This window comes from Anopheles coluzzii, chromosome 3, assembly GCF_943734685.1.
Source record: "Anopheles coluzzii chromosome 3, AcolN3, whole genome shotgun sequence".
Classification (NCBI taxonomy): domain Eukaryota; kingdom Metazoa; phylum Arthropoda; class Insecta; order Diptera; family Culicidae; genus Anopheles; species Anopheles coluzzii.
Window position 1 is genome coordinate 93,174,343 of NC_064671.1, and position 23,369 is coordinate 93,197,711.

General features: G+C 51.3%; 1 protein-coding gene and 1 long non-coding RNA gene across 5 annotated transcripts in view; one reads left to right on the plus strand and one right to left on the minus strand.

Moving 5' to 3' along the window:
* LOC120955026 (G1/S-specific cyclin-D2) overlaps window positions 1-15,060 on the minus strand; it is a 37,360-nt gene extending 22,300 nt beyond the window's left edge. Inside the window, exons 1-3 of one of the 2 annotated variants that reach the window (XM_040375483.2) lie at window positions 14,726-15,060; window positions 11,404-12,626; window positions 10,234-10,449 (exon numbers count right to left, since the gene is read on the minus strand). In XM_040375483.2, the coding sequence (XP_040231417.1) occupies window positions 10,234-10,449; window positions 11,404-11,769 (582 nt within the window). In that variant the 5' untranslated portion in view covers window positions 11,770-12,626; window positions 14,726-15,060. Of the gene's footprint in view, window positions 1-10,233; window positions 10,450-11,403; window positions 12,627-12,698; window positions 14,675-14,725 lie in introns of those variants that run through there. The other variant, XM_040375485.2, reaches the window with a different exon arrangement.
* A 1,029-nt stretch (window positions 15,061-16,089) lies between these two features.
* LOC120959222 (uncharacterized) lies at window positions 16,090-22,852 on the plus strand. 3 transcript variants are annotated; one of them, XR_007452547.1, is made up of 5 exons: window positions 16,090-17,812; window positions 17,887-19,068; window positions 19,150-19,976; window positions 20,144-20,932; window positions 21,020-22,852. It is a non-coding gene; the product is annotated as an uncharacterized LOC120959222 (long non-coding RNA). The 3 variants fall into 3 exon arrangements; XR_005752149.2 differs by having other exon boundaries at window positions 19,150-20,932; XR_005752150.2 differs by having other exon boundaries at window positions 19,153-20,932.
* Window positions 22,853-23,369: the final 517 nt, after the last annotated feature.

The window sequence follows — 23,369 nt, forward strand, 5'->3', positions numbered from 1 at the left end:
CTTTTGATCGTACCAAAATTGGACTCCAAAGGAAGGTTTTGCTCCTTATTGGGTGTTGCTGGTTCGACGAGAAGAAATGCCGCAGCCTCCACGCAGGACACGACTAACACACAACAACTTCCTTCCACTTCTCAAACCTCCAAAATCGCATAATACAACCCCCACACCTTGGACCTCGGGGGTCTTGTGTGCTGTGCTGTGATAAAATCTCTCACACACAGCGCAACACAAACCTAACGGACAGCAGGACCCGAGACCCGTGCGCTCGCCCGTTCTTTTCACACACACGCAGCAAGAGAGCAACCCGAAATGTGAAACAAACAAAAAAAACTGCCCAAAAAGTGAGAACAGCATTCCAATCGCGGTGGGGCGGCCCAAGCAAGCAGTTAGGCACTCGCCTCGCCTTGCGCACATTATTCGCAGTGGTTGCGCATATAATGCTTCGCCGCCATCGTGCACATTACACTACCTGGGGCGTGTATATGTGGCTGTGTTGTCCTGCGCTTGGCTGGAGAAGAACCAGAACACGCTTGTTAGAGAGAAGAGGTTCCTCTCTTGGTGAAGACTCAAACACACACAAAAAAAACACGGACAAGCGCAGGCAAGGCCAAAAAGGAGCCACCAAAAAGCGGCGAAAGATCGATCGCCCGCACCGAAAAACACGGCATAACCTGAGCTGCGCCTAAAAGGAAGGTGGATCGGACAGAACAACACAACACACCACACAGCCAGCCCTCCCTCTCCTGCAAAAAGGAACCTACAACATCGCCGTCTTCCACAATCCGTAGACTTCGTGGAAATCGTTAAAAAGGCTCGCTGCTGTCGGTCCTCTGCTCGGACACATGAAACCCCTTTCTCCCCCACACTGGTGGCAAATGTATATCCTTTGCGCGGAAGAGATATTTCGGCACAAACCCCGCTTGGCTGGAGGTATATCTCGAAAAGTCCGTGGGCGAAAGCAAGAATGCCCAACCAAAACCCTTTAAAAGTCCCAGGGCCCACACCACACCACCAATGTGCCCTGGCACCGGCGTGCGTGTGTGTTTTGCTCAATGGGGACCCCATCGGGTGGCTCTCCCATATCAGCTAAGGCCTTCTCGTCTCTCCTGCTCCCTCTCTCCCGTTCAACAACAATTCGTCCTCCAATGTGCTCATCCTTTTCCCAGTGTGCGCCCCAGCTCTCTGTAGCAGGTTTGCGTGCGCCACTACCTTGCGCCGCTCCTTCAAAGCAAGCAGATCTTGTCTGCCTGATCTTTCTCCTTCATTCAACATTCCTCGGAGGCCTTCTTCTCGGCTGTGGTTCTTGGCGTTGTAGTGGTGGTGGTGTTACCCTGATCTTCCTGTGATCTTTTTGCACTTTCGTCCCGATTTTGTTCTTGTTGTTGACGTTGTTGTCCGTTCGGTTTTGCTTGTCCTCTACATCATATGAATCTGTTTCCCACCGGGAGGAGATACTCCAGAGTGAGAGTGAGAGAACGAACTGCTGGAAGAGGATAGGAAGAACCTAAAAGAAAGGGAATGAAATCCCATCCCACACACACACACACACACACACACACACCGAGGGCCAAAGCCCAGCCAGTGGTGCAGCAATGGAAGGCAGCGGTCCATTTAAAGAGAAGAACTTCTAACTGGCAAAAACAGGAGAGAGATCCTCTCGCTTTCGCGCGCGCGTTCTTGCGAATACCAGCCAAAATACCAACGATGGGGACAGTGGTAAAGTGCAGATAACGAGACGATAGAGCGAGCAAAAGGGAGACAACCTACAGGACACGGCGAGGAGGTTTATGATGAAGCCCGTAAAAGAAGCAGAAAGAGCCGATACACAACAAGAGCGCCGCGCGTTTGTCACGGCGCATGGAAGGGGGGACCACCACCGCCCGGCTGAGAAAAAAACAGAACAGCAACCGCGAACAGAAACCCCCAAAAGAGCCAAAGAACGCAAATAGAAAGAAGGAGAGAAGGACAAAAAAAAAACCCTCCAAATTGGCGGTGCAAAGCCACAAGATGATAGCGGCAGCGCGCTGCTATTGGAGGGCGAAGCGAGACAGTCGCGCTAAAAGGCATGCCGCGGCTGCCACCTCCTTCATCACCTAACCTATCTCTCCACGCTCAGTCGCACAGAGAACCGGAGAAGCCCGTTAAAGTATGCGAAAACCCCGAGAGAAACAAAACAAGAACTCCCTTGTCAAGAAACCACGTATCTGGGATTGTTTTTTAAAGGCCAAAAACTCTGCCGCGACCAACGGGGATGAAGTGAGAGAGAGTGCGAGTGAGCGGCTACACATAGGTGGGTGAAGGACGAGGTGGCGCAGGGCAAATAAAAGTACTAATAAAAGAAGAATAGAGCCCGAACGAGACGGAAAGAACCGAAGAAAGGAGAAAAAAAAACACTACAAACAAGTAAAACAACGGCCTGCGCAAAAAGGAAACGCACAAGCCAGGCCAGCGCAGCACACCGATTGAATAACGTGTGAAAATGTTGTAAACTCATTTTTCAGGATCTTCAAGCGTGCGCGGACAGGTCCGGGGAGGAGCCGGTCACGCGGTTTGGAGGAGAGTCCACAGGACACACACACACGGTTTTGGGTTGGTGTGGTGGTGGCCCAGGAGAGACAGAGAGAGAGAGATTTGAGCCTTTCGGATGCGCCGCCGCCTCAAACACGATCACCTAACCCCTACTTCCCTTCTTCTTGCGCTGATCTTCCCCAAGTGATCCCTTTGCGCGCACGGCGTTGTCGTGGGCCAATTCATTCTGGATTTCTTCATGGTGCGCGGCCAGTTTTTTATGGTCTTCTTCCCCTCCGTCATGCTGTTTCTGGGAAACAGACGAAAGGAATTTCTCGTGGCTCAGAATATACCGCTGATACCCGCGCGCGCGCGCTCGCGCTCACTCACGCATCGTGTGTCGCGCACATCTTCTCCCCGCCGCACGCACGAGACACCGAGCGACGTTATGCGCCACCATCGGGACGGTTCGACCGCAAAAGACGACATGTGCCCGCGCAAAAGCAGGCTTGGTGTGCACGCACCGAGTACGCGCGCACTTTCGCATATGTCCTCCTGCCCCCGAGAGCGAGACACAGTGCAGGAGAGAGAGAGAGAGAGCAGGAGGAGCTGATGATGGAGGCGCGCGACCATCTCGCTCTCTTTCCTCCTCTAACGCTCTCCTGCTGCACAGGAAGGGCCCAAAAGGGACACAGAAGGCACACAACATACAGGGAATTGGCATGCTGGCGCTCTCCCTTTCTGTTGTGTATTCGCCTCCCCCCATTTCGGAGGTTCTCCTCCACTGGAGTGCGTGCGAGTGTGTCTGGCGAAGAAGTTACCCACGAACAAACACACACAAACCGTGTGTTTTAGCGCGCTTTTTGGCTGAGGTTTTAAATGCTCCTCCTAGGAACTTCCCTTGGAACCTGAGAGCACCGCGGAGCATCAAGTACCGTACACTCTGGTACCAACACCCGTACCACACTGCTGCACTGATGCTCCATCCATCTATGGGAGTGTGTGAGCGACATTGGAATTCGCCACAGCGAAAGGCGGCGGAGTCGGTTTTGTGGCTGGCACTTGCCCGCGCTCCTGTTGCACACGACGGCGGTTTGAAGGTTTTAAGGAGCACCACCACACACCAGACCAGTTCCAAGTTTTATGATCGAGATTCCTCCATCTTCTTTGGACGCACACACACACACACACACACATGCAGTCACATCGTCGGTGGTTGCCAGTGATGTCCTCGGGCCAGCAAAAAGACCCAGCGCACACTGCTCTCCTCCCCATCATCATCATCATCTGCTGGGAAGGTTGGGGGACACACACCGACGTTTGTGTCTCGAAACATGAAGCACAAATATAATGCCCGATGCCAAGGGGGCAGGAGCAGGAAGCAAAACTGCACAAATTATGCGCCGGTGGTCCCCAACACAACACGACCCAAACCAAAACGAGAGTGGGAAAGAGAGCGCGTGAGCGTGAAACCACAACGACACACCGAGCAAGAAGAAATGCGCGCGAACCACCGGCATCTGTGCCGGGATCTGACACACACACACACAGAGGGACTTTGGTTTTTGCGTTAGAATGTGCCACAACGACCTGTGCCGCGCGATCTGGACCACAGTGGAACGAGAAACAACCCGCGACACACTCGCGCTGTGTTGATGCTTTCAACTTCCTTCTCATTACAGGCAGGCTCCGACATACACACACACATGCATGGAGACCTCCTTGGATGAAAACAGGAAACACGCTGACTAAATCTAAGCCCCCCGCAAAAGCCGAATTTTATACGCACTCTCCTTCACAACGATAGCGCAGAGATATCCCCAACAATAAAGGAGACGCGGTTTGATTTCCACACCCCAAGACACCCGACCCGTGCGAGGAGCCTCTGATGTTCGAGGGTGCGATCTTTTCTTATCCTGTGCTGCCCCCGGCCGCAGAACGACTCTAAAATAAGCCCGGCAACAACATCCACAACAACCAGCTAGAGAGAACACACGATGTTGTTGCGATTTCTGATAGAGATTAGCACCCCGTGCGCCTCCCCACGCCGCCATTGACTCTTCTCGCTGCTGCTGGAGGTCGTCTCTCTTGAGCGATATCTTCCTTTTTATTTTGGGGGGCTTTGCTTCCTTTGGTGATCGTTCCGAATCAGGTTTCGTAGGTTCCACACAACACCTCCCTCTCGCTCTTCGCGAATGGAATGCTGCCGTGCCTCTGGAGAGCAGCGTGTGCTGTTGTTGACGCGAGGAGTGTTCTCTTGCGAGTGTTGCTAAAACGATAGATAAAGCTGAACGTAATCATCTTCACTCCCCCTACCCCATCGCTAGAACTCTCACCCAATTAGTGGAAGAGGGGCAGCAGCACACTATTTGGTTGAGTTGAGTTGAGGGCCCGTTAAAAAGGCAAATGGATGGATGGATGAAAAGATCAATGGAGCTTCTTCCCCGCTCGTTGCGCTGCTGCTGCTGCTGCTTCTCTCAGTGTCAGCCAACCATGAACGCCATCATCATCCCTTCTTGAGATACTGGTTGGCAAAGCCAAGCGCAAAATATCCCGCGCGCGCGCGCACGCTCGCACACACAAGCAGCAACTGCCTGTTGAAGCGCGCCAGATTTTACGCTTCCTTCTTGTGCCCTTTTTCTTCGGGAGCAGTGGTGCTGTGTTTGTGTGTCTGTGCGTTTTGGGGCTTGAACTTTTCATTGAGAAAAAAACGATCTGGAGTGGAGGCTCCAAATGGGCAACATACCACACGAGCGCGCACACACACAAACACCACAGCATGGAATATGTTGATGGAAGAGGACGGTTGCAATATACTTGGAGCCTCCTCCTCCTCTCGTTATGATGCCGACCGGACGGTCTCTTGCCACAAACATACCGTCTCTCCAGTGTGTGTGTGTACGTATAAGAAGATGATGGAATTCGGTGGGACCTCAAGGAGGTACACCATTCGCTAACCCGGAGACGAGCACACACATTCCCTCTGCTTCTCGGCGTCTTGCCAAATCCAGCAGCAGCAGAAGAAAGAAAGGAAGAGACTAAAAAGGCTAACCAACTTACACGCCACATAATAAATGTAAATCATTTTTTCACAAACATATATCTCCGACTGGCCTCCCCGGCCTCATCGGCGCGTCTCCGCCCTAGCACCGAAAGTCCATTCGATCCCATAATATAGGAGAGGAGGTTCGGTTCAGTAAACACGCCGCAACAGAGTAGAATATGTTGGCGCTTCTGGCTGCCTTACCCATATCCATCTCGCGCATTGAGGGGGCGGGGGGGCAGTAATGGGGCGTCATATCCGTCCTAAAAGACCTTCCTGTAATGCCGCCGCCCCTGAGCTGCTGCACTCTCTCTTCCGAAAGATGAAGACGGATATTGCAAATCCTGAAGAGTCGTCACAACAGCGTGCGCGCGCTTGCTTTGTCGGGAAGTTCCCATTTTTTTTGTGCCACTCCAAATTGTCCACCATCATCATCATCCCCGCTCACATTCACCGATTGCAAACGGCGAAAGATTGCGGTGCATTGTGCCGCCTCCGCCGCCTGTGCCTTACATTCGCGAGAGATAGTGGCACCTTCCGAACGGGGACGGCTTCGGACACACCACCATACGGGCGAAGTGTGTCCTCCCCCGCGCCCTATGTGTGTGTGTGTGTGTGTGTGTGGTGGGGGTGATGATGTGTCCACAGCGAAGAAAATTTTGCGCTTAATTGGGTTTGATTGATATCGTATTACGGTGGCGGCATGCTGTGCGGCGCTGCAGCATTCAGCGAGGATCAGCGAGGGGACACAGCACAAAGGGTAATGGTTTAGAGACGAGTGTGCCCGGGGTCATTCATCCATCCTAACAATCTCTGTCTCTCTCTGCGTGTCCCTGCATGTGTCACCGAGAAAATATTCACTTATATTTTTGGGACTAAATCGGCCGCCGTCGCCGTCAACCACAAATTGGGCACAAACAGTGCCGAAAAAAGACACGTCGTCTGGCGTGATGGATTAGCGTGTGTGTCGCGCCACAGACCCACACATCCGGAGTTAGAGCGGATATGATGCTACCACTCCGACCCGCTTGTGGGGGGGCGATATTTTCACGTCCAATAATGGCCTTTTTATTTTGGCTCCTGGTAGGCACAATCTTCTCCCTGCGGTTCTTTGCTGTGCGTGCGCGCACGCGGATCCTTGGCCGTTTCCCTCACCCGACACAAAGGGATAGGTGGGGTTGTGTGTGCACATGGCGGCGGTGGCTGGGTGTGTGTGTTTGGGATTTGTTTAATTAAGCCCATTTGGCGAGGATGTCCTTCCTCTCTCCGGCGGGCTGTAGTTGTTGTGTCACACACCTCGATAAGTAAATATTGCATATGCTTGTGGATTTGCAAAGAGCAATTGTAGAGTAGAGAGAGAGAAAGAGAGGTGATTCGCACACGTTGCCGGATGGTGACTGATGCTTGATGCTTGCGGGGAGAGACATGTTTGTCATTTGAATACATGCAACTCGAACCGCCGCCGCCGCCGCCGCCGTGGTGGGAAGCGTGGGAAAGAAGCCGACGGTCGTTGTCTCGAGAGTTGTCCACTTTTTTCGCCATCATTTCTTCCGTCCCGAAATGCTGATGATGGCAACGGCGGCTCACAGACAGAACACAGGGGCGCGCGATGAGCTCGTATTTTACGCTGTGGTTCTTGCTGCTGCTGCTACTGCTGTTCTTTTGCTCGTTTCCCTAAAAATCTCGAGACGAAGGAAAAAATTAAACCGCCTTCTTCCCACCACAGCAGAGCGCACCAGAAAGCGAAAATGGGAATACAGATCGCAATTTTTTTTTGGTGTGTTCCTTTCCTGTGCGAATTTGATGCGCACTAACCCAGGGCTTGTGTGTTTGCAGAATTTTATGCGCGCTTGCGTCAATGAGTGTGAGTCTGTTGCCCTCTCTTCGGCGCTTGCTTGTCTTCCTCCACACGCCAGCGCTCCAGAGTGTATGGGAGTGTGTGGTATTATTATTTATGTTCGGAAGTCTAGAAAAACCCGCCAATATCATACTCCTACTACTACTATACAGCAGCGTAAATCATCATCATCGTTCCCTATATTTCCCCTCTCACGTCGTGATTGTGGTGGTAGTGGTTTTCCGCATGAGCGTGTTAAGAGTTAAAGCTGATCTCACCCCGGAACGTGCTGCCGCCCTTGCCGCATCGAATTGGCTTTTAAATGGCCACACTGCTGCTGCTGCTGCTTCTACTTCTCGTCCTCTGGAAGGCGAATTTTAAATGCCCCAACGCGCCACTCTCGTGTGTGCGAATCTGTTGCTCCCGGTGTGGTGGTGGTGGAGTTGGTGGTCTGGGGGAGGTAGCCCGCCAGCGTGTATTTAATTCCGGTCAAGCACCGGTCACTATTTGGCGCAGTTAATTATATTCCAGTGATGGCCCGATTTCCACTCGGCCAGGCGCCGGAACAAGCGTACGATGGGGGCGAGCGATGGACGAGGGGAGTCACTAAATCTAAAACCTAGTGTGTGTGTGTTTGCGGTGTGCGTTTGTAATCATTTCCGCAAACTTGCGTGCTTGTACCCTCGGCTAGTTCTGCAATAAACCGTGAGGGTGTGTTGTGGACGAGAGCACGCTCGCGCAGGGTAGTTGATTTCCCTTTTGCACCCCACACGATTACGGACACCTTTAAAGACCACTCTCTTCGGTGGCCCCAACGCATGGGTGTCCCCCACGAGCAATCCATCTTACGACGGGGGTAAAACACAGCAATGGGTAGCGCTCTTTATCGTTCACGGTTCGCCGAGTGTTCATGGTTCTTCTTGAACGATCGCTCAAGACGATCACTTCCTTACCTTCTTGCTTCATACGTTTTTGCGATCACGCTACCACCACCACACACACCGTTAGGGGTCAGGTGTATGGCAGCGGGCGGGGATGCCTAGATGTGGTTTCCCTTTAAACGAACAAGCAGGGGATGGGGACTCGCACTATTTAAGCGTAATTACGACCGCAAATGGTTGACCACAAATTTCTTCAAATTTTGCAAACGAAGATGATGGCGACCGAGGGTCCCTCATGATTCAAATATCTTCAAAGAGACAATTGATCTTCTCCCCCACAGCCAAATGACAAATAAAATAAAAAGGAAGTGTGTGTTCTGCCGCGTTCTTTCCCCCATTTAGGGGTGGATAAAACTGGGTGTCTGAATAATGTTTTCGCTCTTTCCAATTTTCTTCGCACAATGCCTCTGCTTCCGGACCCACGTCCCATTCCATCATCTCGTCATGATATCTTTTCTCGCTTAATGGATTGTTTCTGTTTTTGCCAGCGTGCGTGTGTGTGTGTGTAGGGGGGGGGTTCGTCGCTGTCTTCTCCTCGGTGCACTACGTTTCGCCGTCTACACTCCTCCAATCAACACACAAAAACGGATATGGTAGGCTGTGGATGTGGAAGGTTGAATTATCACGCAATATATTTTCGCATGATCCCCTCCCCTCCATTGGCGATCCCTCCCTCCCCATCATCGCACAAGGCAAGACCACTGAAGCTGCCGGAGCAAAGTATGGGAAGCTCAAGTCGCTGCAAATCGCATAGCCAAAATAGCTTGGCGAATTGTGGTTTTGATCGATTTTCGATTTTTTTGGCGATCGTTGAAGCCAAAAAGGAGGCAACAAGTTCTAGCGGCGCAAGGGGGGGATGAGATAATTTGTAACTTCCACACGCGAATACATAAGAGTAGCCAGTGTCGGTGCGAAAAAAAAAAAATTCGCCATACACACCCCCATCATCTCATCATCATGCTCTTTTTGTGTGTGTGTTGGCGCGGCCCACTCTGAAATGCTATTTCGAATTCAATTTTTTATACATCTTTGCTTCTGGTTAATTCTTGCCAGCAAAACACACAGAGAAACGTGGCGCAGAGTCGGATCCGGGGACGGTTTTGGTTCTATTTTGGCAATTTTTTGGCAATTTATTTTGCAGGTTCTTGCCATTGCCACCACACGCACACACACTTCCAGCTTCACCCCACAACACAACGGTGATGGAGGAGGGTAGGAGCGCGCTAGAGGGTTGAAGTTTGATTTAAAGAGCGCAACCTTAAGAGGCATGAATAGTCAATGAGCTGAGGGGGGGTTTGTGGTGCTCGTCGTCTCTTATCCATTCGGCGCTGTCTTTGGGTGTGTTGGTCTGTTGCGTTGTTGGAAGAGGACATGTGGTACCTAACGCGAAAAAAATCGCATAACATGTACATAGAATGTGTCCCCCTCTTCCTTCTTCCTCATCCCTCTCACTCTGCTCGTAAGGTTATGGCCAAACACGCATACAATCACATCGCCTTGGTCAAAACTTACCCAAACCGAAGAGAGAGAGAATGGACTTCGTCATCCGCCGCGCAAGAAATAGGGGCTGAAACTACACATGCATACTCAGGTTCGCGATCGTACCCACCCACCCCCTTGCCCACCGATTAGGGGGTTAGTTTTTCGCGAGATTATTCCCTCACTTCCCCCACCCCCTCTGGCCATCAATATACATATACGCACACGGGTACTAAGTGTTACAAAATACATTTTGTGAGAGAGAATGACGACAGTTTGGTGGTGGAGCGCGAGAAACTTGGACCACTCGCGCACACTCCACCACTCTTGGGGGGTGTGTGTCTGTGTGTGTGTAGGTAAAACATACAGTTGCAACAAAAAAACATGAACAGTAACAAAAACACAAAACCACACACAACACTTACCCTTATCTGATCCGGCGAAACCGCATGGTCGGTGTAGGCACTGAGCACGTCCACCGTTAATGGCTGACATTGGCGAATTTTCGACGCCAGCAGCAGGGTGCAACATCCGAGCAGCTGCAGGTGGTAGCGATCGATCGCCAGGGCGCACAGGAAGCGGTCGAAGAAATTCACGGCCAGTGGAAACGTCTGCTCCTCGCACTTTTGCTCATCGCAAACCTGATGACGATGATCGCGAAAAATGACGATGATAATGATGATGATGATGATGGCACACACCGACGATCCAATGGCAGTTTTGTGAAGAAGACCCAAAAATGGGCAAAAGAAACAGCGGCACGATAGGGGAAACCATGAAAGAAAAGAACAGATACAGAGACGGAGGAGAGAACAAAAAATTAGCAAGGTTATTAGAAGAGCAGTACGGCAGCAGGCACGAAGCGCTGAGAGAGAGAGAATTGCGCGTGTCCGTGAGTAAGCGAGACGAGCGAGCGGTGGGTGGTGGTGGTGGTGGTGGAGCACAGTTGGCCAAAAATTCGCGTTTTTCGCGCACGGCGCGGCTCGGCGATGTTTTTTGCGCGGCGAGCGAATTCGTGCGTTGCGCCGTCGTTCGTTCGTTGCGTTCGTCTCACTTCTCCAGCGGCTGCCAGCGACAAAAGTCAATGCTCCCGCGATATTTGCGCGTGCCGATGGCAGGGTAGCGGGTAGCGGAAGACGATGAGAAGAGGTGGCTCTTTAAAAAGCCACCGGCACACACACACACCGTAGAGGAGAGCTCGAAACGGGTAGTTTCTTGAGTTTCGCGTTAGGTGTTTTATTCTTGTTTTTTTTTGCCATCCCCCCATTCGCTTTACCACTCTAATGCTAATGTTCTAAAGGGGGGGGGGGGGGTATCCACAGCACAAAACACCATTCCCTTTTTGTTGTTGTTGTTGTTGTTGTTGGTGCCCCTCACAACTCGTCGTCGTCTTTACCAGCTGCTGCTGCTTTTGCGCAACACAGAACGCGAGACGAACGTTGCTAATAGAACGAACTTCAAACGCAACAAGCTCCACCGTACACACACACACGCTTGATCGTGTCGTGCGAAGAGCAGGGCCAGTGAGGTGGCCATTTAAAGTTTTAAAACCCTACGAATCATCTATTCCCCAAATCGCCTCCTCTTCCGCTTACCTCCAGCATCCACGTGGTGACGATCTTGCGCATCGCCGGCTTGATGTCCTGCTGCACCGCGACGAAGTAGTTGCAGGGCGGAATGGTGTACCGTTCTAGCCGGATCAGGTTCGGGAGGACGCGATCGTCGGTGATCATGTGGCGGTCCGGGTCGGCGAATCGGTTGTCGGGCTCATCGTAGATGATCTCCTGGCAGGAAAGATGGTCGAAACCGAGGGCGGCAGAGGCGGCGGCCATCGTCGTGGTGGTGGTGGTGGTGCTGCTGTTGTTGACGGGGATGTTCGCGACCATGCCGCCGGTGCCGGGAGTGACCACCGAGGTTGTGGACGGTACGATCACCGTGGCCGTTGCTCCTTGTGGTGCCATCGTGCTACTTTTGGTCGTGTCGAATTGCGTAGCAGGCAGGCCAGAAATACAAACAGATTGATTTTCCGCTAACCTAAAACCCCGTCGTCCACGGTGTGGTCACTGTTCCGCGATGTGCGCTCACGGGGAGAAGGGAGAGAGCAGCGGACAAAATTGCGACTTTGCTTTTGTTCTAACACCACCCAACGCAAGTGGATCGTTTGCCTAACTGGCTGACTTGGCTCTGTGACTTGGCTGACTCTCTCTCTCTCTATCTATGCGTGTCTGTCTGTCGGTCTCTTCTTCCGACGCTTGTTCTTCCTCTTCTTTCTTCTTGTCGCGAGAGAATAAGGTGAATTCTTCGACGGCAAAACCGTTCACTTGAAACTGTGCGAAAATTTTCGCTTCTTCTGCTTGCTTCACCTTCTTTCTATCGCGTACACTCGCGCACGGACTGACTGACTCTGTCTCTCGCTCAGCTCTGCGTGTTCTTCAACTTCGCACGAAATAACCAAAAAAAAACCCGTTCGCGAGACACGTTGTCGGTTCTGTGGCGACAATTTCTAGCGAAGCATGTCCGTCTCTACTCACAATGTGGATACAATTGTCTATTCAACACGTTCCTTCTTCCTGTCGACTGTTCGATACTGCTGCTGCTGCCGGTGCTACTGTGCCTTTCGTTCCAGATACACACACACACACACACAGGATCTACACACAACGCTGTATCGCACAAAAGGCAGGATGTCTGTAACGGTGCTGCTTTATCTACAAAACTCACACACAGCCACACAACCACACACACGGTAGATTCAAAGACAATGATGTCCTGAATGTCCGGGGAGCCGGTCGTCGACGTTCCAAAGTCCACAAAATTCCTGCGAAAAAAGAAATGAAAGCCTGTGTTAGTTGGCCTGTGGAAAATAAGCTCGAACGGGTAGAGAGAGTACACGTCGTCGCTCGATCTCGATCCTTTCGATCCCATGGGGAATACCATGGGAGAGGGCTTTAGAACCGGCTTTCAATACACACACACGCGCGCGTGCACACACTATCAGCCAAATGTCACAATAATAATATCCAGAAAAGTCCCGTTACGCGTGTCGATCTCGATAGTCCAATAACTCTAATCGGTGATGGCACGCTTCTTCTACGTATTATTCTGCCGGCCGGCACCGCTGGCCTCGTACGGCTGATCCATCACCACACACCACACACGCATACGTCCCCCGCTGACGATGATGATGATATTGTTGCCGGTATGGTGTGTGCCTTATGTATGTGAAGTGAACCGCGCACACAACTATTATCGGTATCGCGCAGTGCTGCCCCAGCAGCACACTGCCGCCGCCGGACCTTGGGGCTGCGGCGCTTGCCAATACAAAGTATATTATGCACACACACACACACGCACACGTCGATGGCTCTCCTACACACGCGCAAATCTCACAATCGCACACATGGACAATATACATGCGCAAACCGAAAAGGTCGACACACTCGATAAATATTACAGCCCCACACACAGGCGCGACCGGCGACTGGCAGGGAAAAACACAACGCGACACCCTCCACACCGTCACCCCTCTCTTTCTATCGCTCTCTCACTTCGTCCATCACATTCTTCCAAAGAGGCAGTGGTGTTGGTGGATTGTTTTTCTTTGCGGTTTTTTTTCCCTTCATGCCATTCCTGACGACCCGTGGTTGAGTGTGTGTGTGTGTGTGTGTGTGTCGCTCGGGGGGAGGGTTTGCCGAAATATTTCTCATGTGTCCGAGACCATCTTCTTATTCTTGCACTTTCCTACCCACCCTTCCCCTTCCTCCACACGTCTCTCTGGCGTGTCTACCCGATGGACCGCCGTGCATGCAAAATCGCCCACCAACACTCGCACACACACGCACACACACACTATCGAAACGGAAGTCGAGGCCAATCGTGCGACACTTTGTATGCGCGAGTGATGATGATAGTCCAAGTTATTAGCCTGTGCGCTGCGGCACCGCACACTCCGTCTCGCTCACTCTCCCACATACATACACTCACACACTCGCACTCTGTTTGTACGTGCGCGATCGCTCAAGTCTGTCCCCGGCTGTCAAACACACTTCAAACAAAACGCGTTGACGGTGTGTAATATTACGCAAAAAAAAGGTGCTGCGCGTGGTTAGAACAGGGCAGAGGGGGGATGGGACGGAGGGCTGAACTGTCAAGTTTAAAATCCACGGCCGGGGCCTGCTTTCTTCTTCGCGTTTTTCTGCATAGCACACACTCGCTGTGAGACGACGTCAACAAACGTGGCTCGCCGGTGACAGTGAACAAGAATGTGTGCGTGTGTGTGTGTGAGTGGGGAGCTCTGCCCCCGGGGATGATAAGAGGAAGAGTTCTTGCCGTTTGCACACACTGCTTAGATTCCAGAGCACATACACTACTACACAGGCAAGGGGGGGTTGGTTTATCACTTTTGCAAAAACCGCATTTTCAAAACACACAATTGCATACACACGGCACACACCTTTAACACGTCCATCAGTGACCGAGAGGAGGAGGGGAGGGGAGGGTCACACACGTTGCACTTCCCGTACAGGAACAACCCCGACCCACATTCGGGGTGGACAGATAGCAAAATAATAAAAGAGTTTTTCCTTCTTCCACCCAACTCGCACACACACACACACAGAGCGCACAACGCATGACCGGCTGACCGGCCGACCGGCTTTTCTTCACCGCGTGGGCTTAACACAGGCCAATGCGCAAAACGCTAAAAGTACAACGAGGTCGTGTGATTTATTCTACCCCGAAAGCCAAAAATCTCTATTCCTGTCGCGCACACACTGTATGGATGACACACACGCACACACCGCGTGTCGTGTGTTGGGGATTTGCGGAAATGTACAGCACCACACCACACCACCACTTGTTTCTTCGTCTCCTTGAACACACTACACACGTTGTTCGCAACACGTTTTTACTACTAACCTTCTAGATTATTTTCACCGTTGTTCTACACTTCTCACACTCAATCGTTTTCTCACAATGTGTACTAAGATTAAACACTTCACAGGAGCGCACACTACTACTGCTTGTTCGTGGTTCCCGTTTTCGCAAGGGTAGTTGATCACAATATCCTTGGAGGCAGAGTCGTTCTGTTTTCTTCAATCTCCATCCAGTTGCGACCGGTTCGAGAGAACACTTAGCACTGGTTGGCTCTTGCCCTGAGGAAGCTCTGTCTCGCTACAGCGTCCAGCGTGTTGTGTGCGATCGTGGCGAACCGTTCCGTATGATTGTTTTCACGTTTTTGACGACGGCTGACTGCGAGACTGCGCTGCCTGCCTCTGCGGACGGTTGCTTTCAGTCCGGTGTGTGTGCGTGCCTCTCGCTCTATACGCGTTCCTTCACATAGCGGCGAGAGCGGGAGCGAACACGCAGAACGAGAGAGCCTGAGCCGTCTTGGGAGAGTGAGAGAGTAAATCGACGCGCGTTGCTCAGTTGTTACATACAGTGGCGGACGGAAGAAATGTGCACGTGTTCTAAATACTGGCTGCGAAGGATTTTACACTAAAGGGTGTGATATTAGCTGTGGTGTATATTTTACAGAAAAAAAACGATTATTTTTCATTATCTTTTGAGTGGTGTCAATGAAACAGGAACTATTTTAAAACAATTTTGTTAAAAAAAATAATGCTCTTCAACATTTTTAGGTAGCTATAAGCGATTTCATTAATTTTAAAAGAAGTTTAATAACGAAACTATTCGCCTCTCTTCCCATGTAGCTAAAATGTGTCCGCTTTGACACGCACTGTACTGCAGGAAAGTGTTGATAAAGGAAGACGAGAGGCAGAAGGCAACGGGGAGTTTCAGCTGTGTATAGCCTGTGTAAAGCAAATAGAACACTGATTGTTTGTTTTCTTCCCGTTTTTTCCTTTACAAAATAGTTGGCCAACGACTTTGCCCAGAACCACTATCAAAAGTCAGCCGAGAAATTGCCGCAATTTTGCTCATGCATAAATCCTTTTTGCACAGTTTTGTGCCTGTTGAGGACATTCCTCCCTTCCACGATGGCAACTCCTTTAAAATACGCACACAAACGCACGCAAACACACACAATTCGCATCTCGTTCCAGCTGTGCGCGCATATCGCTAAGCAACTTTGAATTGGTGGACGCAGAAAAAAATCGACGTCGTCCGCACGTAACAGGCTAAGGGAGGGGGGGGGGGGGTCTGGAGGGGAGGACCGGGTGGTACCGAAAACCACATTATTTCGCAAAGAATGGGTAAGGGGAGGGGGGGAGGGGGAGATACTTTTTTTTCTTCAGCACCCCGTTTGTGACGGTATTTGAGCGGATGTCGCGGATGTCGGTGTGGTTGTGCGCTGCGATGCGACTTCTTCTTGGCTGTGTGTTTAGTCTGATTTTGTTAGTCTCTCTCTGTCTTGATTTGCGTGTGTGTGTGCGCGATGGAGCAAAAGGAGCGAGCGAGAAAGACAGAGACAGAAGATGGCATCCAAGAAGGTTTCGAATGGCGAACGATTTGTAAACAAAGCGACCACCCCGGCCGCGGCCGAAGGATTGTTGTGTGTACGGGCAATACAATATCACCCTCTGTCCCGAAAGCCACCCCTGCCCCTTGTTGTGCCTTCTTCCTCTACGCCCTCCCCGCGAATGATGCAGACACCCGCGCCTACCACCGTTTCCGCGCACCGTGCGACATCCTTCAGCGTGGAACCCAACACGCCACTAATAGGACGAGATAGATGGAGTCACCTCCATGTAGCCGGGACAGGACAGGGACAGGGTAAAGAGGTAAGAGGAATTTCTGTCGGACCGCTCGTAAGATATGTTAATTTTTTGCTCCGCCATTCATAAATTTGGAAATCGTTTCCCACATAGCAATAAGGGTTGACCACGAAGCACATCATGCCCCGACCAACAACAGCACCAGCAGCAAGCATAACTTGTTTCATTTAGTGCACAAAAAAATGTGACCCATCCGAGGATCAACAGGCGGAGCTGGGGTGAAGGTGGGGAGCAAAAATAATCAACCCCAGTGCTAAGAACTATCTTTACCCAATCGTTCGGAAGCAATCAAGTGGACCAATATCGAATCTAAGGCGAAGGCAACGAGGCAAAAACAGTGAACCGACACCACGAGGTCTCACCTGAAGCCCTTTTGCGTAAGCCTCCCTCCCCCCCACTCTGTCCACCTTACCCTTACTATCCAATCCCCCAAACAGAGTGCTTATTAGAGAGTTATCGAACGGGCACAACAAAGCGGCACACAGGCACCGATTACAAATTTGCCGTACTTCCTCTCCGTGTTTCGAGCGAAGGACTTTGAAGGGCAGAGGTGCTCGGTGTGCTACCTGGGCTAATGGGGCAGTGCGTCTGTCCTTCCTACATGAACACTGTAGTTTTAACACACCACTACGGAGTCAGCACTGGGTGGAATTTAGCAAACGGATCGCGGAGCCGGAATGTCGCTTTATCGCTCGCTTTATCAGGGGACAGACCGCCCGCCATCACAGTCATATTGCAGCCGAGCAGTGGTGTCAAGTGTCCGCGAGCTTCCTTACAATGTGTGTGAAGAGCGCGCTGCTAAGCTCATCCACCCCGCACGGCACGCCAAGCTAATGCTATCAAGCGACGAGGGACGGACTCAGGCCGGCTGCGGATTGATTTGTATTAGAAAGAAGGAAGCGACGAGCAGGAAGAACAATAATAAAAACACAACCACTCATACAGCCTCGTACCACGGACGACGTGAAGACAGGCGGCATTCAAAGGCAGGCAGGCAGGCAGGCACGCTAAATCCCGCACAACCGCACCGCCAATCCAGCTCGCCACGAGATCTCAGACCACGAGCCGCGAGAGTTCAGTGAAACACATCCGCCAAGGTCAAACGGTTGTTAGGAGGACCAGACACCACAGCGCGAGCCGAGGCAAATGTTGTCAATTTCCGAGAGGCTGGCCCGGTCGAGATATGCTAGGAAGGGGGGCGGCCTGGATTTTATGGTCATCTTTATCGTCCCGTGTGAAAGACACCTCTCTGTCTTTGCCCACCCCGGAGGTAGGTAAATGGTAGGAGAAAACGGTTTTACGTCACACTCATGCTGAATTGGGTTTACAATCGTTCGTTTCTAGGAACCCTGGGCAGGGGTAGCCAGCGGTATCTTCGCACTGACGGTTCCTCAAGGGATGAAAGTGTCCTGAAGAGTGAATCCTGCGGCGCGTCCCTAACGCCCTTGCAAACGCTGGTCATTGTAAAAAAAAGCACGCACGATGGCTTGTGACTTATCGTTTATTGGGAGTAGGAGTGTTGGCAAGGAAATGGGACACGAATCGGCAACATATTGCCGGCAGATTGCCTTCAGAACAGTGTGTTGGAGTTTTGTCATTGAGCGACCAGGCAGGGGATTCGTTGCCCGTAAATTTGGACCAATGAGCCCAGGAGCAAACAGTGTACCCGTTGGGCATGGTAATCTATGCATCCTGGCAGTGTTGCTGGAAGATGCAAACAGGGAAAGCAAAGGGCATTTTTAGAAAGTTCGAAACAACAAAGCACTTAAGCCGAAGTAGCTGCTAACCTTTTCTCTTGCATTTCTCGCCATTTCTTGCCTGCCTCGAGGGTGGCGTTTTCCCCGGCTCCGCATGAGACACTGTCCCGTGCGATCGTCGGCAAACGGTAAGGGCTTTAACTAGGGATGGATGTCAATCTCACGCAGTGGGAAAGCAGTTCGAGTTGTAAAAATCTCAAGTACCCAGGCACCGTTCGAGGGCGTTTGCAGGGGGAAATTTTGGTGCCTCATGATCGAATGGAAACACCCGAACTCGCACTCGGATGGAGTCATACCCGATACTTCGGGCGATACACAATTCCATTGATGGCGGTGTAATATATTGGTCATTTAAAGTGACACTTCAGTCGGATCTGTCTATACCGCTGGTTTTCCATCCGCACATCAAAACAAAAGACATTCACAGACACAGTGTGGGGTTTTCCTGAAACGCTCCCAACTCCTAGGGCGTCCGCAACAGGCATCGAGGGCATCTGGCAGAGCAGTCAGTCAGTCGACGTCGAAAATGGTGTTAACCGGTTCCATTATGGCATTATGTTTATCAGCCGTAAAAAAGATGATTTTGATTGTGCGACACAACAAAAAACAACAACAACGAGAATGAGACGCAGGCAATGATCGGCCACCCCATCGCGGGGTGGCATTTGGAAGTCGTTTGTGAGTGCGTTTCAGTCAGTACCCTAGCGCAGGCAGCTCTGGTGATGATCACGATCACCAGATGGATGAAGGATGACGAAGGTCTTGCCCAGTGAGTAATGAATGAATGGTCGAGCGGGATCGCTGACAGTGCCCTTCGTAGTAAGTGATGTTCCCTCCGCTTTTGTTTCAGAAGATGTCAACAAATTAGCTGCTCGTGCTGCCCCCGTTTGAAGTTTTGGACTTTTTTTTCAACGGAAGACTGGTTGCGGACGTCTTGTTTAGGGCAGCAAGAAGGAAGTGAGTGAGTCGGCGGAGAACCACACGAAGAAGGTGCAATTCGTTATGAGTCAGTAATTTTGGTAGCCGAGGCGCGTCATGTGTCGGTGGAGTTGGCAGAAGCCGTCTTGAAAGATGTGCCCGGATGTGGATGCGGAGTTCCTTGAACATTGCGGCAGTTGCGGTGAGACGAATCAAGCGTACATCATTCGTCGGAAGTCATCATGAGCAAGACGATCGTAATGTGGATCGTACGTGGCAGTAGGTCCTGTTGCATGCAAACCAAACCAACAGTGCCATCCAGTCTGGTCTGGGAGGGACTGGCAGGTCACCATGGTTCGAAAGCGTGCCAGGATGAAGGGTAGACAACATGTTTCTTGGCAAAGTCAACTCTTTAAGGGGTTCGTTTGGCCGTTGAACGGTGCTTTCGCTTCTCGGGGTGCATGGTCGTTTGGGGAGGTAACGAGCCTCCCCTCTCCGCGTTCTAGAAACAGGGAGCTAGGACTTGTGAACAATGACGCCTAAAGATCTTTCCTTTTTTGCCTTGCTTTTGCTCTTCAAGGATCCAGACGGGTTGACCCGGGCGTGCTGGGTAGGGAGTACGCGACGTCTCGCAGCTCCGAACACAATAGCTCCTGGAGTTCGACACAAAAAAGAGCCAAGAAGGGTGGCACTCTACGGGGGGAGCGGGGGGAAACGAGAACGAAACACCTGGACTCGGTCGGTGCTGCAGTTTTCGGGGTCGGTATTCTTCAGCGCAAACGCAAAGGAACCCTCTGTTGCTACCAAGCTGTCGCGTTTAACGATCCTGGACCAGGAAACAGAAGTGGGGAGGTTTTCCTTTGACGCTGCGTACCTATACACACACACACACACACACACTGAACTGGCTTTTTTCTTTTCCTCAGCTAAATTGCTTCCATGCTGCTTTTGGCGTCGTCGTTCCACACAGGACGTCTAAGCAGTGGACCGACTTGCCGCATGGTTTGAATGGCGTTCCATCACACATGATGGTTTTGGCACGGGCCGTGCGAGGTAAGCGGCGGGAGCAAGACGACGCCAAGCACAGGGAGGATGCGTGCGACGGGCAGGCAGTCCGGGGGCACTCTCGCCCAGCAAAACAAGCACCGTCAGGGCACCGTTTCGCTCCGAAGAAGCCAAGGGACTTCCGAGCGCAATTTTAGCATCCTTTCGATCGTTGCGAGTCGTTTACATCGGACCTGCCGTACAAGGAAGATCCCAGACTGAAAAAAAGGGATTGGAGCACCGCAACAGCACGAACGAACGAGCAGCAAAAACCTGAAATCTCTGCCCATCACCTTGACTGGTGTTGGCAACGACCGTCTAAGCAACGGCGAACCCCTCGGGATCGGGTCGTCACGGCTGACTTTGGTTTAATCGTTTCGCTAAAAGACGCTGGCGCTACATCCGCCATGATGCCGCAAGGATGATGAAGTTCTTTTCGGTGCTGTTGGCTGGTGAGCAGCTTATCCTCCGCACGCATCCATTTATCGATCCGTGTGGATCACACGGCTGTGCGGCCTCGCAACGCTACTAACTAACGACCTTAATGGGCCAGCGCACGGCCCGGTTCGATCCGTTCTAACAACTTAATTGTTCGCCGCCTCCATCGTTGCGTTTGGAGGGAGGGAGGGGGCTGCCACGATAGAGGTGTGGAGGGAATGGAATGTTCGATTGTAAGTATGAGATTATTATGCGGCCTCGGGGGTGTCTTCCAATAACCGATTCCCATTCAATTGGCGTTGTGTTGTTTTTTTTTGCAGGTCTCTCCAAGGTACAAAGTACTTGAAATGAATGACTCTCTGTGGGCTGAGCGTTTGGGTACAGCGTTTAACATCCTTTACTCTCGTATTGTGCGTACGTTTTTACGTACGAAGAGGCACCCCGGTGGATGGAGGCTCGGGTTCAGTTTGGAGGAAAATATTTGAAGAAATTATTTACCTGCTAATTCCCAAATCCTGTCCAGCAACAGCACCCCTGGGCTCTCAAGCACCATTCTCGGTGACTTCACAGTAAGTACCCAGCGGATCGGAATTCAACGGTCTTGTCTTTGGCAGCGTCCCACGATGCTAAACGATGTTGTTTGAACGGTTGGCGGAAAAACAAACGTTTGCCTTCCGTGAAGGCGGACGGATGTGCTCTAGACAGGGTGATCTCGCTCGCTCACACAGCCTGTGGCTCTTCAACCATTCGGGTGTCCCAGTGCCGAAAAAAGGACCTTTTCCATTGGTGGCTCAGGTGGCGGCTACTTCGAACCTCTGATTAAGCTCTTTCGGAGGTTTTAATGATGGAAGAAATAAATCAACCCCAGAGCTGCTGCCGACACCGCTAGGAAGACTGCAAGGATTCCTGTCGGCACACAACCTGCTCACTCACCGTTCCAGGAAGATCGATCTGATCTTTGGTGTGGAATCTTCCACTACACCGTTAGTGTGTGAAGATGAGTGTCGAGATGTACATTAATATTTTCCCTTTTTTATTTTCAATTTTTCAAAAGGACTCAATCGAAACAATAAAAGGCCCCCTTTGCTTGTTGTCTCCCGTTCGCCCATAAAAAGCATCCTTTCACTGGAGCTATAAAAACGCTTATCTAGTGTGCCGAGATACGGTTACCTTGGCAAATAGATCGAGTCGGATTGCGTTGGAATGTGCAACACACACACCTCGGGGCCTTTGGCTTTCCCCCTTGCCGCAGGATCATCAGGATCCTCTGTCCAAGCGGTCCAAGTATCCTTTTCCTTGGGAGTTTTTTTTCTCACAACCATCCTAACAATGCGTATGAGTGTTTGTGTGTGTGTGTGTGTGTGACGAGTAGACTGATCTTAAGGCCCACCCCAGCGATAGGCGAAAGGTGTCAATTTAAAATCGTGATACTCGCTTTCCGCTCGCTGATTAAAGGCCGCTTTAGCGGCCAGCATAGAGCATAGGGTAGAGGAGAAGGCAAATTGAAAAAAGAGAGAGAGGAAACCCCGTGTTTGGTGAATAAATAAACAGCCGTGGCAGAGGAGAGCAAAAACGCCTAAGAAACAAGCAAGCAAAACTGGCTGGGAAAGAAGTAAAAATAACAATCTTCACATTAGGACATTCGCCGACGCAGGGCCAGAGAACGCCGTGCATTCTTGCTCGCTTGGCCCGCTGCAAACGAGAAGCTTGTTTGGGACGGGCCCCGGGTTCTCTGTTTGCTCATCCTGCAAGGGGCTGCAATTCTGTGCTTGGTTCGTTTGGAGGTGGAACAACATTAAATCAGGTATCCCTTGAAGCGGCGGAAGAAGTGGATAGCCACGGAAATGTACCGAAAATTATTTGCTTTTCTAATCGCGGACCACCACCGCCGCCGTACCTTCTGACGTGACCAGCAGCAAGGTTCGTCTGGGGCGCAGAAGGTGTTGACGGTACAGGAATGCTGTGGAGCGAAGAAGTGCACACGAGGTAACAAGCGTAGTCCCAAAATGTGCCCAATTTCGCCCAGAAAACCCACACGAGACACGAGATTTAATAAAACTGCAAAAGCGAAAAGGTTATCGCTTGCGCAAACACAGAACCAGACTTACTAAACCCAAGATCAGGCATGGGCTATTCGGTATATCTGGAGCAGTGGATGGTACTGGAATTCAAGAAGCATCATTACGCGTTCCAGGGCTTTGGTCCGTTGTTACTTGTTCTTCATACCACACGGTTCTCCTCCAATCACGGTTGTGGGATCCTTTTTTTCCAGAATTGTCTTTCCACCGTGAAAACTACCGTCTTCTAATGGATTTCGGGACGCTCGATCGACCCGCTGCTGTCCGAACTGTTTAGTGCCGGCATGATGGTCATTTGCGTTTTTTGTTGTTGTGTTGCTCGCTTCTCGCTGTCCACATTGGTTGTTTTGGTTACCGAAAATCGATCCATCGGGGCTAGGTGTTGCTCTTGCGTTTCCCCTCTCCTTTCGCGTACATGCTAGGATCGTTTGGGATCGTACCGACGGAGACCTTCAAGCGTACTGTTTGCTTCAAGTTCCGACTGCTTCAAAACGGCGCTGACCACCTTCACGGGCTGCACTGTGCACAGGTATCGAATCTGCCTGCCGAGAGGACCTGCCTGAATTTGCTTAATCGAGGACAGGAAGGCATT